At 38.4% G+C, this 16,698-nt stretch overlaps 1 protein-coding gene across 3 annotated transcripts in view; it reads left to right on the forward strand.

Annotated features, from left to right (window-relative positions):
- Window positions 1-3,615: 3,615 nt before the first annotated feature.
- Window positions 3,616-16,698, forward strand: part of DTNBP1 (dystrobrevin binding protein 1) — a 72,982-nt gene continuing 59,899 nt past the window's right edge. Inside the window, exons 1-5 of one of the 3 annotated variants that reach the window (XM_014940874.1) lie at window positions 3,616-3,746; window positions 6,185-6,235; window positions 9,394-9,444; window positions 10,288-10,348; window positions 14,216-14,348. In XM_014940874.1, coding sequence (XP_014796360.1) covers window positions 3,691-3,746; window positions 6,185-6,235; window positions 9,394-9,444; window positions 10,288-10,348; window positions 14,216-14,348 — 352 coding nt within the window. In that variant the 5' untranslated portion in view covers window positions 3,616-3,690. Of the gene's footprint in view, window positions 3,747-3,990; window positions 4,008-4,604; window positions 4,622-6,184; window positions 6,236-9,393; window positions 9,445-10,287; window positions 10,349-14,215; window positions 14,349-16,698 lie in introns of those variants that run through there. The other 2 variants (XM_014940875.1, XM_014940873.1) reach the window with 2 other exon arrangements.

Raw genomic sequence — 16,698 nt, forward strand, 5'->3', positions numbered from 1 at the left:
TTCTAAGTTAAAGGAGGCCTGATACAGCACTTCCACTTCAAGCATTCAAAAATTATATGAAGGACAAACCACTTTCTACCAGGAAGACTCTGAGAAGAAGACAAAATTACTTCCTCAAACCTAAGAAATTTTGAAGGGCTAAGAGTTTTGTTTACTATTTCTAGTCAGTTTGGAAATGTCATGTTGGAGGCTATCAAGCTAACTGCACACTTAAAAACAGAGATCAAAACATGGACCAGATAGACACCTAAATAAACTAAATTTCACATCAGATGAGCAAAACAGGCAAGTGCTAAAACTCGTCTTTCACCGTAGAGCTTACGGGGAAGAGTCTAGTCTCTTTGCAGTATCACTCCCTCAGAGCAGTCTTAATGTCAAGTCAATCTAAATTGGGGTCACTAAAGCTGAGGTGAAGGTGGAATCACACAAAGGCAGGGCTAGGGATGGCTTTGCTCTGCTTAAGCTGTTCCAGAAATGTAGTCTAACGTATGCCTCTAAGGGCTGCTGATCTAGAAGAGCAAAGAAATCTTCACTTGCCACTAGGGTTATCCAGTCAAATATATTTCTGTGCTTTTTCCTTTAAATATTTATTGCTACCGACTTAGATCACTGTTCTTTACAGATGTTCAAAGCACAGAAAGCTTATGCTTTTCTTGTAGAGACCAGTATAGCCACTTACAGAATACTTGCACAAGATTTTACCAGTGCTAATATGAGAGAAGTGGAAGAATAAACTAGGAAGTCCTGGCTCAAATTCAGGTCATAATTAATATCAGGCAACCAGCTATGAACTACTTAATTACTAAAGGAGCAAAACAGGTCTTTAATATTAAAGAGTTATTTAGCATTACTTTTATCTCTAGAAAACTTGATCCAAAGCCCCTGACAGAATTTTAGGGGCACTGTGTTGAATTAACATCTGAAGGATCTGTTCCTGTTGCACAAGCTTGCCTGGCTGTCCGAAAAAGTAATAATCTATGTTGGGTCAAGCAGATGAACAGTTGTCATTCCATATAAATGTTTTTTGTTACATTAATTACTATTGTACATGAATAATATTAATTAGTATAAATATGTAACTTGTGTAGGGCTCACAATGAAGCCATGTAATTAATCTTCAGTGATGGAAATGCTGTAGATGTGCACTTTCTGGACAATCTGGGGAATGTCCAGATCAGGCCAAAAAGAATAAGAAGTTTGGAAACTGACTACAATTAGAAAAAAAAAAAAAAAAAAAAAAAAAGGAACTGGGCTCTGGAAAAAAAAAAGATAATGCTAAACCCTGACAGAATTTTAGGGGCACTGTGTTGAATTAACATCTGAAGGATCTGTTCCTGTTGCACAAGCTTGCCTGGCTGTCCGAAAAAGTAATAATCTATGTTGGGTCAAGCAGATGAACAGTTGTCATTCCATATAAATGTTTTTTGTTACATTAATTACTATTGTACATGAATAATATTAATTAGTATAAATATGTAACTTGTGTAGGGCTCACAATGAAGCCATGTAATTAATCTTCAGTGATGGAAATGCTGTAGATGTGCACTTTCTGGACAATCTGGGGAATGTCCAGATCAGGCCAAAAAGAATAAGAAGTTTGGAAAGTGACTACAATTAGAAAAAAAAAAAAAAAAAAGAAAAAAGGAACTGGGCTCTGGAAACAAAAAAGATCATGCTAAACATGTGAGCTGATACTTAAGGAGCTTGCAGAATCTCCTTCCTTTGAAGTTCCTAAGAACCAGTTAAACAAAACTCTACATAGTGTATTTATAATTCACCACAGCCCTTGAGCAAAGCACATGCTTTTAGAAGTCTCTTCCGCTCCTTCATTTCTAGGATTACTGTGACTGTTAACACTATCTCAAAACATTTATTTTATCAAATTCTACAGAGATGGCAATGAAATGGTATAAAAGAGCAGTCTTTGAATAGTTTTTCTGACTGTAAAAGAAGGAATGGGATCTAAAAGTGTTTACTCACTGTGAATTATTAGAGTCACTGCTAACAAAAACATTCACAAGAAAATTCAAAATATGTAATACAGAAGAAATTCACGTTTTCTCAGAGGAAAGGTGAAAATTAAGGGTTAAAACCCCTGCCTTGCTTTCAGAAAACTTTGATTCCCATAACATATATATTATCTAAGGCCAGATTGCACAGCTTTTGTCAGCATTTGTAATGCATATCTATGAATACACCAGAAAAAACTTGTTGATTCAATTCCTTCCCCTCTTAGACTGGAGAGCCAGGAAAGTGGAAAGTCTCTACTTTCAGGTATTGCTGTTAGGCCAAGCAAGAGGAAAAACACTGTCCAAATGTCATATTCTCTTTCATAGAATTTCATACGCAGTCTGCCATGAAAACCGTCTTTCTGACCTCATGACAAGGTGAGCTACATTGATTTCGATGCTTGGAATGATCAACCAATCATTTTTTCTTTAGGCAGGTTCTTAACTTGTATTAATGCCACAAAGCAACCCTGGTTTTCAAGAAGCCACACCAGAAACAACCTACAGGTCCCATATTCTTCTAAAAGCACACAAGCCGAGAATGAATGAGACAAATGTGTCAGTCAACTGAACGTATACCTTGAATCTTTCTTGATTATACTTCTACACTGTTGAATGACACACGCAACGTTCCCCCTCTGCACATATTCTTCCTGTAACAAATCACTTCACTGCTCTCCACTTAATTTTTTTTGGAACTTTTAACCAAAACTGAATTGGTTACGAAATAAAATGTTTTAACTTTGAAATCTCAGCTGCTTTATTTAAAAGTTGGAGTCTCAATTAAATGGAAATTTAAGATTTTCTGGATTAATCTAAATCTGGGTCCATGTTCCTCAAATTGTAACTAAAAACACACAGGGTGCAAGGCTGTCTTCCTATTACTGTAACTGTAAATATAGTCATCCTGAAAGACTGGCCAATTGTTCTGAAAAGGTCTGATTCCACAGTTCAATGACTCGTAACAGGTCATAACAGATATTATTTGAACCTATAGTACCAAGAAACTTAATTAAAACTTTTCACTGCATTATTTATGATTTGTAACAACTAGCATCCCTTTTATTTTGTCATGCTTTTGAAGAACCACTGGTGTCTATGCAAGCCTGGTGGTCTCCAAAGAAAACAGCGGTGGGCCACACAAACTCAGCAGTTCAACTACCTGCTCTGCAAGGACTTTTAAATGTTGTTATCTGCCCCTTACTCCAAGAACCCAGCCGTTCCAGGGTGACCCGGTGCTTTTGCTTTCCATACTTTTCAGATTTTGCTGCAAGGCCTGATTCCCTCAGCTCTCTCCTTCGCTACAGCTGCTGAGGCCAAAACCATGAAGAGCCAAACTGCCAAGGAGCTGGCTGCAGTTCTTAACCAGCCTCTCGCTGCACATTTAGGCATCCAAACACTATCCTTCAGGCAGCAGCCCGTGCTTTCAACGCCGGGTCTAGCCGCCAGGTCTGCCCGCTCCCCGGGAGGTGACCCTCCTCATCGGCCCCGTCTCGCGCGCCAGGCCCTCAGCGGAAAAGGAAGGGCGGCCCTTCCGCTGGGCGCGAGGGCGGCGACTCGCGGTCGCCTGGTCCCGCCCGCGGGCTGAGGGGGAGGAGGAGGCGGCCCAGGCCCGGCCCCACGCCCCGCCTCTCCCCGCCCAGCCCGGCTGTGGCCTCCGCAAGCGGAGAAGGCCGAGACGATGCTGGAAACGCTGCGGGAGCGATTGTTGAGCGTCCAGCAGGACCTCAGCGCCGGGTAGGTAGTGCCCTTCCCCAGTCCGATAGGGCTGGAAGGGACCGGGGGAACAGGAGCGGGACCCGCGGCCGGGCGGGGAGGGGAAAGCAGGTGACTGAGGGCCGGGGGCGGGAGGAAGAGGAGGAGACTGTGGAGGTGGCACCCCCCGGCCGGGGACGTTCCCTCTCACGGCGGTCGCCCGCCGGTGGCGGTGTCCCGCTCGGTACCGCGACGGGCTGGAAACGCGGCCCCTGGGTCTAATCCACCCCCCTGTCTCCTCAGGTCTTCCCGCCGGGGTTGGGAGGCCTATGGCGGGCGGCTAGCGAGCCCCGGCAGCTGCGGTCGGGAGCCCCGGGGAGGAGGTGTTGGGGAGGCAGCTGCGGTCAGGGGAGAGAAAGAGAGGCTGCTGTTGTGAGAGAAGCGAGGGAGACGTGAATGGGGGTCAATTAACGCGCTTGAATTTTTTATGAAGTAACTGACCTTCCGGGTTTTATAGATTAACGGTCTCGCGTAAAGAGCATTGTTGTACTCTCTTTGCTGTATGAAAAGCTTTTCTTTCCTCGGAAGATGAGTTACTGTCACCCGGGGAAAAGAAGCGCAGGAGAAGTGGAAGGAGCAGCCCCTTGCTTACATTAAAAAGCAGAAAAATATTCTTCCTGCGTTGCCTCACAGGGCTTTTTTTGGGTAGGCCCTGTATCCGTGCTGTTCTTGGTAGAAGCAGGTGGCCCAAATGAGTGTTGCCAGAAAGGCAGTGAATGGCCAGAGAACAAGGTCATGTCTGTGCTGCAAAGCTGTTGGCTCGTAACGAGCCACAGGAGAGTATTATGTTGTAATCAATTACTTCTTAAAACTGCATGGTCTTTGGCAATGTTGAGGCTGCCTTATAATACCCCATGGTAAATATTTATATATAGTGATGGATGTGTATGTACTCCAGAAACTTAAATGGCTCATGTGCATCAGCATATGATGGTCCAGAGAAATTCATAGAAGAAGCTATCAATCAATCTGATAAATTGCTTATGTGTTATCTGTCTCAATAAACAGTAATTGAATATGAAAATGTCTTATTAAAATGCCTACAGACTAAAGCGTAGCTTTATTGCTGTCTGTCTCTGTCTTGCTGTTATTTTTAGAACTTCTCACAGGGTTGGATGCCTCAGTACAGTGTAAGCTTCTTTTGAAAAAGATGTCTTTCACATGATGAAAGGACAATAGAAAGGTCATAACATGCTGGATCTGAAGGTCATTTAACTCTGGATCTTCATGTGTTGCTGCACTGGAGTCTATATGTTTCCATCTAGTCTCTACTTTGCCTTCTTCCTTGTCTGGCAATGTTTGTTTCTGTTTTGAGAACAGTCTCTGATTTCATAATTTCTATCTTTGTTTTTTTAGCAGCTCCTCTAATGTGCCCTTCTTGGAGTGTCCCTTCTTTAATTTTTTTTTTTTTTTTTTTATCTGGAGTGTATTCTTTTTTGCCATTGGGAACCTGTATCTTGAAGCCATAGTAGCAGAGGCTGTGGACAGCATCAGGTTTTTTCCTGTAGTGTCCTCAGGGATTCAGGCCAGAACGTGACTTGCCCTGTTTTGACCCCTTTTTCTTCCTAGACAATGCAGCCAAAATGCCATAGTGTTTTGGATTACCCTGTTCCCTACCCGGCCAAAGTGATAATAGAAGTAATTTTATAATGTTATGACTTTAGCTCAACATGGTCAAAACCCAGATAAAATGTTTCAGTTGTCAAGAATGCTGGGCCATTTGTAGCCAACTTGTTCCACTTTGCAGGCATTTATGTGTAGTTAATGGTTCGATTTCTTGAAACATTGAGAGGGAGAAGCTTTTCCAGGACTTCTTTGGAAGGGATGTTTTCTCATTAGGAATAAGGGAATACTTATGTACAGCTGAAAAATATTAACTCCAGGGTTATGTTACGGGGTTACGGTTATATGGAGTTTGAAGTTGGCCAAACAAGTATCAGATATGCTGAGTAGTAGCACACTGTGGTGATGCAGCTCAAGATTCTGATAGTTGGCAGAAGAAAAGTTGGGCTTGTGCTAGTTTTGTGTTGGCAGACTTCAGGCAAGTGGGAAATGCCTCTGTGTGATTGTCATGCTTGTCCTTGCCACGTATCACGGAATCACGCCTTTTTGATTATTTCTAATACCTGTCTGCTAAGAAGACAGTATTGAGAGCTATATGACTTGGATATATAGCTAAACTTTTCATACCCAATTGCTTGATGCACTTGCAGAAAAAAATCTCATAATTTAAATGCAGCGTAGGTGGAAATAATTTCATATGACAGTCTCCACAAAACTAGGTGAAATTTGATTTATTTGTGAAATAATCTGGAACAAAATGAAGTATAATAGATTGGAATTAACACACTGTATTCAAACAAGCTGTTCTCTGGTTTTGGTGTTGGAAATGTCTGATGGTTTTGTGTTTTGATTTGTAGGTTGAAGACTTTGAGCGACAAATCAAGAGAAGCAAAAAAGAGCAGGCAGAGGTACTTCATAACATCTTAATGTATGGCATTGGTCTAAAATGTTCTTGTTAAAGAAAAAATTGAAAGTCACTCATAGGAGCCAGTTACAAAAACATCTGCATATAAGTTTGCAGAGTATTCTTTTGATAACAGAAAAGCTTTACCCTAATATTGAGGAAATACTTTGCTTAGTAGAACCTTGATTGATAAGCCTATGTAATTTCTGGTGGCCATCAGTCAATTTGTAAATGACTACTCAAATTATGTAAATATTCAATGTTATTGTAGTGCTTTACAAAAGAATCAGGTTGCAGTACGCTGAAATGTAATTATTTACATTCTCTGTGAATTTCATGTACTAAAATTGTAATTCAGTTTTTTTTAGTGCTAGAACAGAAATAGGAGCTTTTATATTGTGGCGAATATATGTATAATGAAGTACTTAAATTATCTGTTTTCATCTCGGTTGCAAGAAGATTGGAGAATTGTGGTGGGTTTTTTGTCCTCTGCATTTTAGTATATTGTTCATTCTTTCAACCTGTGTAAACCATAGGGAAAGACTACTTAATGTCTGTAAATGATGTCTCTGAATGTTGCTTCTTCAGATAAGCCCAGATTTGCGTTAGTGTAAAGCATGTTCTTACTAGAACACGGTGTGTAGACAGAAATTAGTTTTAAAACAAGACCTGAACAAAAAATATTGGCATCTGAAATAAGCTGTATTAAGTTTTGAATGTAAAAGTTTTTTAACAGGAGACTGGTTGTATTGACACAGAAACTAATTTATGAATGGGTGAAGGTTTGAATAAAACTGTTCTAGGCAACTGCCACCTTTGTATATTTCCAGTCCATAGTATTTTGGTTATCTGTAAGTATCCATCACTTTTTCAGAAAAGCTCTGGACAAACCAAATGGATCATAGAGACATAGTTAGTAATATGGGTTTTTTTTTGTGTCATTGGGTTTCTGTTTGGGTTTTTTTGTTGTTTTTTTTTATATCAGAGTTGGGTTGATGGTTGGACTAGATAATCTTAAAGGTCTCTTCCAACCTAGACAATTCTACGATTCTATGATTCTGTCAGAAACAGGGAAATACCAGAGTGACTTCTGTTTTGCTGATAAAGTTCTGGGACAAATATAGCTTAGCTTGATTGTAAGGATGTCTGAGAGCTTGTGGGTCAGAACCAGAAGGGAGGCCAGTAAGGGTGATGTTGCCCTGGGAGTTTGTTATTGACCATCTGATCAGGGAGTGAATGACATCTTCTCTAAATGACTTGAGGAATTATCTGTATCATTAAAACCCCATTCATGTGGGGGCCTTTAACTTCCTTGACATCTGCTGAAAGGACGATGCAGCAGGAAACAATCAAGAAGAGTTCTGAAGGGTGTCAGGGATAAGTTTTTGGTACCCTTGTCATGACTACTTTGGCATGCAGGAGTAGCCTAAGGAAAGCTAGCCCTGCATTCATAATAAAAAGCTGAACAAAGAAAATGTGGTACTGCTGATAAATGGGGCGGATGATTGAGTGACAGCAAATGTAGATATTATTGAGGTACTCAATGCTTTTGTTGCTTCAGCCTTCACAAACAAGGTCTCCCAGTCCTCTGTGCTTAGTAGTGAAGCGAAGAGACTGATCAGTAGTGGATCAAGATCAATTTGGGGAACTTAACCCATAAAGGCCCATAGGATCATATGGGCCAAGAGGTAGCTCATGAAATTCAAGAGGTACAAATCCAAAGTCTTTCCCTGGGAAGAAGGTATCCCCTGCAACAGTACAGACTGGGGCTGACTGACTAGCCGGGAGGCAGCTTTGCTGTAAAGATCCTGAGGGTCTTGGGAGACAGCAAGCGGAATGTCAGCCAGCAACATGCCTGGAGGCAAGGAAAGTCAACAGCTTCCTGGGCTGTATGAACAGGACCACAGGCAGTGGGATTGAGAGAGGTGATTATATCCTCTGCGCACAACACTCCTTAGGCCACATCTAGCTACTGTTTTGGGCCCCTGATGTAAGAAAGAAATTGATGGCCTAGAGCAAGTTTACTGGAGGGCCACCAAGATGATTGGGGTTGGAACTCTCTGTGTATGAGGAAAGGCTGAGACTGGAGAATAGATGACTTTGGGGAGACATAACAGCAGCCCATCATTACCGATCAAGGACGTGGAACCAGACTCTCGACAGTGGTACATGGTGGGAACATGAAGAGCGATAGGCATAAGTTGAAACAAGAGATGTTTAGGCAGGAAAAGGCTATAAGGAAAAGCTTTTTCCTCATGAGGACAACCAAGTAGTGAAAAAGGTTGCTCACAGAGCCTGTGAAGTTTGTGTTCTCTGAGGTTTTTAAGTTGCAATTGAACAGACCCCTGAGCAAGCTGGTCTGATCCCGTAGCTGGTCCTGCTTTGAAAAGTAGGTTGTGCCAGAGGCAACCTGAGGTCCCTTCCCACCTCATTGGTTCTATTGCTTTTCCCTTGGTTTAAGAAAGAAAAAAAAAAAAAAAAGGTTTCATTTATGGTATTTGGTTTTTTCCATTCAAATTGTTTGAATGACAGTTCAGAACAGTCTGGTCTGGTAATCTTCCAAGAGGTGCATCTTGGATGATATCAAGATCTTCACATAATACATTATTAAAAGTGCTGCGTTGTTAATTTTCCTTAACTTATGATAAGTTGCCTTTATATTTTAAGCTGTTATTAATGAGAATATATGCATTTAATAGGAGATCATTAGAACATTAAACTGGCAGAGGTTCTTTAGCTTAGTATTTATTTTTAATGTAGAATACATTAAGTAAATCTTGATTGAGAGACATAAAGAACTTGTGTAGTACTCTTATTTCCATCCCCTGTTTTAAGTTAGAAGAATATTTATCCTGCGAGTTTGTTAACTGTACTAATAAATAATCTCATAAAAGTTGTTTTTAATGGACATAGTCAAAAAGAGGTAAAAACCATTAAAAATCCCAAGGGAAACCCCCTAATGCTAGCTTTGGAATATTCTTGTAAGGTACACTGTTTAATGCATTTTGAACCATAATTGACAAAATGTTTGTGAAAGTGAACAGTAGGAGATGTTTCTGTGCTCACCTTACCTGTCAAATGCAGATGTGCGTGCACACATATTTTATTACAGCTGCGTTCTATTCATTAACAACATTTGCATATTTACTATTTGTTTTACAGAACTGTTCAGTGTTTGCCAGAGTTTTCTGGTGGACTGGAATTACTAAGCAGGTATGACCTTCCATTTCTTTGTTAGTGTCTGCTTCCTGTAACTTCAGAAATAATTTTATTAGGTTAAGAAAATTAGAAGAAAATGAAGGTGTTACTAATATTTTTTTGAGTGTTCTGTAGAAAGTGTGTGTGTGGGTGTTTACCAAATTTTAAATATGTTTATAGCTTGCCCAAAATGTTAAGTGCTGTCAGGTTAATGAAACAGAAGTTCTGGAGGAAAAACAACATTTGAAAGATGATTTTAGTTTGGGGTCTAATGCACAGGGTTGAAGGACACCAGCACTGAGGCCCAGCCTGTGGTTTTAGTTTGTTTTATAGCTTTTACATATTTGATATGGTTTCATTCTGTTATAATTGAAACAGTATGGCTTTCATTGTCATGAAAAGAAAGTGCATCCCATGCGTATTTAATTGCATGTTTTCTGAGTAACAGATGCTATTTGCATTATAAATCTCCTCTGTATTTTTATCTTTAAAGAAAAAAATAATCTATTCTCTTTTTTGGGGGGAGTGGACTTGTGATTACAATCTCGTTAATTTTTTTCATTTTCTTAGTGAAACTGGGTTCCAAGTAGTCTTTAAGGCTTGGATGTGTAGTCTTGTAAATACTGCTGGGTTCATTTAGCTCTTAATGTAAGCTAGCTGTTTAAAAAACATGAATCACTTTTTCTTTGAAATAAATTATTTTTTACTTTATATTTCTTTCTGGTGTTTACTGTTCTACCAAGACAATCATGCAGCTTTTGAAACTGTTATTTCTGGTAGTCCCTGTAAATATAAGCACATTGGCATCCTCTTCCTTTTTAAAGAGGACACACTAAAAATAGACTTTCTTCTCTTTAGATATGAAGATGCTTGGGCTGCCCTTCACAAAGGAGCCAAAGATTGTGCAAAAGCTGGAGAGGTGAGAAGAAATAGCAATGTGACAATTGAAATATTTTAAAATGTCTAAATAATTTTAAGCTAAAGTTTTTAGTACCAGTGTATTGGATTGACCCTGGCCACTAGGTAAGCACCCACACAGCCTTGTTCGCTCTGCCACCAGTGGGACATAGGAGAGAACAGGAAGAGCAAAAATGAGAAAACTCATGGTTTGAGATCAATACAGTTTAATAATTGAAGGACAGAAGAAAAATGAGTGTTGCAAAAGCAGTCACTTGCAACCTCCCACAAACTGGCCAATGCCTAGCTCAATGCCAGTCTCAGAACAATGGATACCTTATAAGACCAAACCCAAAGTTTTTATTGTTGCCCGTGATAGTAGATGGTATGAAATATCCGTTTGGCCAATGGTCAACTGTTCTGACTGTGTCCCCACCCATCTTCTTGCCCAACACTAGCCTACTCATTGTGGGAGGAGTGGGGAAGAGAGAAATCCTTAACGCTGTACAAGTACATTGTTCAGCAATATCCAAAAATTTAGTGTGTTGTCAACACTGTTTTGGACAGAAATGCAAGGCACAGCACCATATAGGCTGCTGTGAAGATAATTAACTCCATCCCAGCTGGATCCAGTACAATAAGTATAATGAAAAAGTAATGCTCCGTATTGCTACTTGGGAAAAATGCCAAGTTGCATTGTTTCTCACTGTGATTTTAAGATGGTGTTTGACAGGAAGCTGATAGAATGGACCAGAATGTCCAGTTCCTCTTGTTTCTCACATCACTTTCAGATTTGATGGTACTCAGCCTACAATTAATATTCCTAAAGTATTAAATGTAGATATTGTAAAAATAGAAACTCTGTGATCACGTTTCCAACAAGATACCGGCTAACCAGAATTGTCTGAAGTTCATTCTCCTGTTTGCTTTCTGCTATTTCAATTACAATAAGAAAAATTGAGTGTAAGAATTGCCTAGTGCTTTCAAAGCACTCTTCAACTGATACATTGACACCCAGAATTTCTCACTTTTGGTCCTTTTTCAGATAGTTGCAATCACTTTGTGTGCTTAAGTAAAAAATATTAATTATATCAGCTTACTATTTTCTTGTGGGATGTGTTAGGTATAGAAGGATATTGAGAAGTATGACCTTGTCAGAACATGACAAGAACACGGTGGTAAAAATAACACATATCCAGAAGTTCAGGTGGTTAGCATCTGTACTCTTCTGCCATTATTTGAAAGATTATAAATTAGCTGGGAATATTGGGACTGCTTAAGATATCTCAGTGTTGACAGTAAATACCACTGTAAACAAGAAATAATAATGTAAACAGTAATGTAATGCAAATGATAAATAACATGATTTAATGCAAACAGTTGCCAAAATTATGTTCCATGCTACTGCTGTAGCTCTTTAAAAGCACTGGAGAGGGTTGGGAAAGTCTAGAACATACTTGGAGTTGGTGCAGGTTGGTGGGTTAGTGTCAGTGTAGGGCTGTTGCCTGACACTGTTTGCTGCCCTCTCCTACTGGACAGGAAACAGCAAGGTTTGACTTGTCTGGCTGAAAATATCAAGGAATTATCTGTGTTTTCTCCTAATTTTGTTTAGTTTTCCTGTCCTGGAAGTAAAGTGATAAGTTTTGTGGTTTATTTCTAGAATGAAAGAAGGAAAACTTCCAGTAAGTGCTATAAATGCATTACTCTGCTGTTTTGGAGGTTTGCACCAGACTTTCCATTTCAAACCCTGTTTAAGGGGCAGACAGTGTAAGCTGGGTGGCCATGATGCAGAGCAGGACTGGGCTATGGGGTTTTCTTTCCTGGCTGAAATCTTCACTTTGGCTGCATCCTCCCTGACTTTTCAAGTTTCCTAGGAGTCTTCTTTGTATCTTTTTCAAATGGATAAAATACTCACTGCTTAATGTATTTTGAAGAGGTGTATTTAGGGTAAGAAATACATTATTTTATGTTCTTTCTCTTGCATAATAGTATGGCCTGCTTTTTCCACTCATTCCAGTGAAAACCTTCAGGTTTTAGAGATGAAGTTCTCTCTGCCAGCTTTACGTGTTTTGTTGCTCATGATGATTTTTTTAGAAGATCTCTTAAATTGCTTGCCTACAATTTTGTAATACTTCCAGTAGTTTGCTTTAAAAATTGTAGTTCTGATAACAATGTGAGGTTTCATATATATATAAACCCAATGCAACCTTAATCTCACATACTATGACTGCTTTGGATAATTTGAATGAGAAACTTCCAAAAAGACTGTGAAGTTTTCCATGAAATTTGGATGTTTACTTTTGGGAGAATCCAAAATATGTATCACTTGTAAGTTTTTGTTTCTTTTTTATAAAAAGTAGAAAACACAAGGTTCAATAAAATAAGAATTGTGTAAGCACACAAGATTGACTGTGCTATATCAGACCTAAAGGTCCACTTTGTCCAGTGTCCTATTTCTGATAATGGCCAGTAGCAGATAAACTACTCATGCTGTCTTATTTTAAAATGTTGAATAAAGAAGGGAAAGTGAAAATTTTGAGCTTTAATTGAGCTCAAAAGCTCAATAAAATTGAGCTTAATAAGCTACGGTCTTACAGTGTTAAATCATAGGTGCTGGCTACCAGTTCCATCTACAAAATTGTCCTAAGAATATTGCTTTTAGATGATTGTAATTTTAGCTGCCTTCATTTATCTCTGGGCTGAATTGTTTTTCTGGTGTTTGCCTCCATCCCATGATGTTTGGTTTTTTCTGTGCGTGTGCTTTACTGTTTAATGGATATAAATTCCATATCTCATTCTCAAAATTAGACTTGGCTTTATTTAAATAACAATGTTGGTCTTCTGAAGTGAGCGTTTCATTACTCACTGGGCTTTGGAATAAGTTTTCAAACCTTGTCTGGTAAAACAGTATGGCTTTTTAACAGGGATAGGTAGCTGGAGGAATTTGGAAATGGGAGAAGTTGTCATTCTTCTAAAAGAATCTGCCTGAAGTGTGTAGAATTGTAAATGTTTAAGAACTTCCTTTGCCAGTTGCTCAGATTTTTTCAGTTTCTGTAACTAAATTCTACAAAACTGCGGAATTCAGAATGCAGATACAGCCATGGGCTGCTGCTCTGTGCAAGAAGAAGAATGGGTAATGGAACTAAGAGCAGGGAAACTATAATGGAATCATCTCAAGTTTAAGGGAAACATTTGTTACCTAACGTCTCTTGATCTTGCTGTTTTTCATAGAATCTGACCTATATAAATAAAACTTTTAAGCAATGTGTCCTCTTCTCATTATACTATTGTATAATAAAACCTAGAAAGAATCAGACAACAAAAATTGACTAATGTAGAAGTGTGTTCTTAAAGACTTGCCAAGTACTGCACTTTAACTTAACTCGAGCAAAAAAGCAGGACTATTATAAAGGCAACTGTTTTTTGAAATGTAATTAATTTTATTTCATTTTCTAGAGTATTTTGAATGTGCAGAGCTTTCAGTTTTGTTGTTAAGATTAAATCAGTATGACTAGCAACATTAAACTCTTATTGATCTACGTAAGCCTGACATTGCAGCACCCCAACTTTATTGTGTACCAGTGCAACACGGCTGTCAAAATTCCTGATGCATGTTATTTACAGTTAATAACCTCCATAAAATATTTCCTACATTGATTGGTATATTGAGAAATAACTTTTGTTTTGATCAATGCATTTCAATGTAAATATTTCATACTACAGGGGTTTTCTTGAGCATGTTTACTTGAGAAGTTCACAAGTGGCAGTGCTCTAGGCTTGCAATGCTGACCTTATTCTTGCAGATGCATTAATCCTAAAAAAAATGACTGAGATGCTCATAAATAGATACATAAATTTGCAAATAAAGTAAAGAACCTCTTTGTTTCAGCTTGTGGATAGTGAAGTTGTGATGCTTTCTGCACATTGGGAGAAGAAAAGGAACAGTCTGGTGGAACTACAGGATCAGCTTCAGCAAATACCTGTTTTTTTAGCAGATTTGGAATGCCTCACGGAAAGCCTAGGTAAGGGTTTATAGACGTAATAAGCATTCAAGTCAGTACAGAGGATTAGACTAAAGTTCAACTGTTGTGAGCTTTATAATTATAAAATTTAACTTTTCTTCCCAAACACATCCTTTCTATTGTAAAAGAGTCATTCTTAAACTAACTGGTTTTGTAAAAGAGCAAAATTAGTAGTGGTTGCTCTCCCAGTAGTTAAAATGTTGTATGGAACTTGATGATCTTTAGGGTCCCTTCCAATTCTAACCATCCTATGATTGTATGTGTCATTATTTGAAAAAAAAAAAAAGTGACAACTGCATATCTTGGTGTGAACAGCTGAAAACTTATTCTTGAAGTATTTTTAAATTTCTGAGTAGTGTGAACACTCGTGTGTAGTTGCTTCTCTTTGGTTGAGTCTATGTCATTTTATATAATAATTTGTTTTAAGTCGTCATTTGGGAGGAAGGTTGTGGGAATTTACCTGGCTTGGGACACTTTCAAGGCAGAAACGTTTTGTTGAGGGTAATTGTTGGTTCCAAAGCTGGCTTCCATAGTAAGCTATTCTGAAGTGATATCCAGCTTTTTCATAGATGAAACTAGCAATGCTACATATTAAGGTTACCAAATACTTCATGTTAGATGGCTTCCAATTTTTATAACTTTATCAAATTTTAACCTGTTGGTTTAATTTAAAAGATGAAAAGACGGATAGATGAATGCTTTAGTGGAAACCTCGCATGCAAAACAGTTGATCCACTGTTGAAAATGAAATTAAGAAAAAATGTTCTGGCCTCATAGTCTCTGAAAAGCTCTGGTGTTGCTCAGCCTTGAAATGGGGATGTAATGTTTGACGAGCAGCAAGCCTTTCTGTCAACAGCAGGCCTCTTGCTACCTCCATGAAAATCTATTCAAGTTACATCAAATTAAAGTTTTGAAAAACTGCTGTCTGTGCATGAATTTTAGTAGCGAAGTTCCTCAGGGACTCTGCCTGCACTATTCTTACACCAGCTGGGAAGCGTGCACAAATTCTTCATGTAATTGCAGCTCCTGTTTTTTGTGGGGTGGGCTGGATTTGTGTGCTGGCATCTGATGTGAAGAAAAGGAGGGTTCTTTTCTGTGTTCAAAGGCTAATTTCTCGTTCTTTTATGGTCAGTGGATATGCACAAATCGGCTTTTGTTCCTTGGTAGGCTGGTAATAACATTGCTATTTATTTCTGAACCAAGGAACTTATTTCATTTTTTATTAGAATTTTCTTATACCACCTTGTTTAGTAAGATTTTATCGTGTGTGGTAACCATTTAATGTTGGCTTTTCAAAAAGTTTGATTATTTTCTAAGGAAACGTCAATTCAAATAATGATTTGTTTAAGTGCTGATTTTAATATCATCATGCACAAAGTGATGCAGTCTGCTGGCAGACCAAAGATAAACAATCTAATAAAAAACTAATGGAATTGTCTTTATAGTTCATAACTGCAAATGCTATAAATCCTAATGAATTGGGGTTACCTTTCCATTCCTAATGTTATAGTTTTATGGACCAGAATTAATCTCAACCTGGTTGTAGAATTACTTGGAGAAGGCTCAGTGTCTGTAGAATGCAGGATTTAAAGAAGCATTATCCAGTCTGCTCGGGGAAGCTAATGAATTTTGGATAAGGTTGTGAGATGTGAACCTCATGCGTCAGATTTTATCATTTCCTCCGAACCACTGTGATGTTGAGGCTTTTGGAATTGTGTTTTTCTGATAAGTTTTGTAGAGTCTATTTGAAGAGAAAGATATAATATATACCAAATTCAATATCTACACTTCTGGAAGTGATTTACCAGAAATTTGCTGTGATATTCTGCTTACTGTTTCGAGTTTTTATAACTCTGAACTTTCTGCTTTTTATCAATGTAAACTGTATTCACTTTTCCAAGAGATGACTAATACTGTGGCAGTGAATTTTAAATACGAGTGAAACATTCTGTTAAAAAAATATGTGAATATAGAATTATAAACTGCTGTGTCCCGAGTTGTGCATCCAAAATGTAATTTGGCTAATGTTCATCATTTCAGAAAAGTAATATTTCTGTGTTGTGATACGACATGGTTCTAATAAATCTATTAATGCTTTCATTTTGGAAGTAGATAGGGGACCCTGGTGGCTTTTGATAAAAGGAATTTTAGATAATGGAAATGAGCCTTTTTAGTGACCTATTTAAAATTGGTATGAGTCATGTGCAGATTCTTCAGCTTTTCCTGTGTATTACAAGACATTTTCATTAGCACTTTTTATGAAGTCCTTTAACTTAGGTATTTGCATTATCAATCATCTCTCACTTCAAGTAAAAAGTCCGTGACTTCATTTGATAAATTTATTGTATTA

The sequence above is a fragment of the Calidris pugnax genome, unplaced genomic scaffold (assembly GCF_001431845.1).
Source record: "Calidris pugnax isolate Ruff unplaced genomic scaffold, ASM143184v1 scaffold8, whole genome shotgun sequence".
In the NCBI taxonomy this organism is placed as follows: domain Eukaryota; kingdom Metazoa; phylum Chordata; class Aves; order Charadriiformes; family Scolopacidae; genus Calidris; species Calidris pugnax.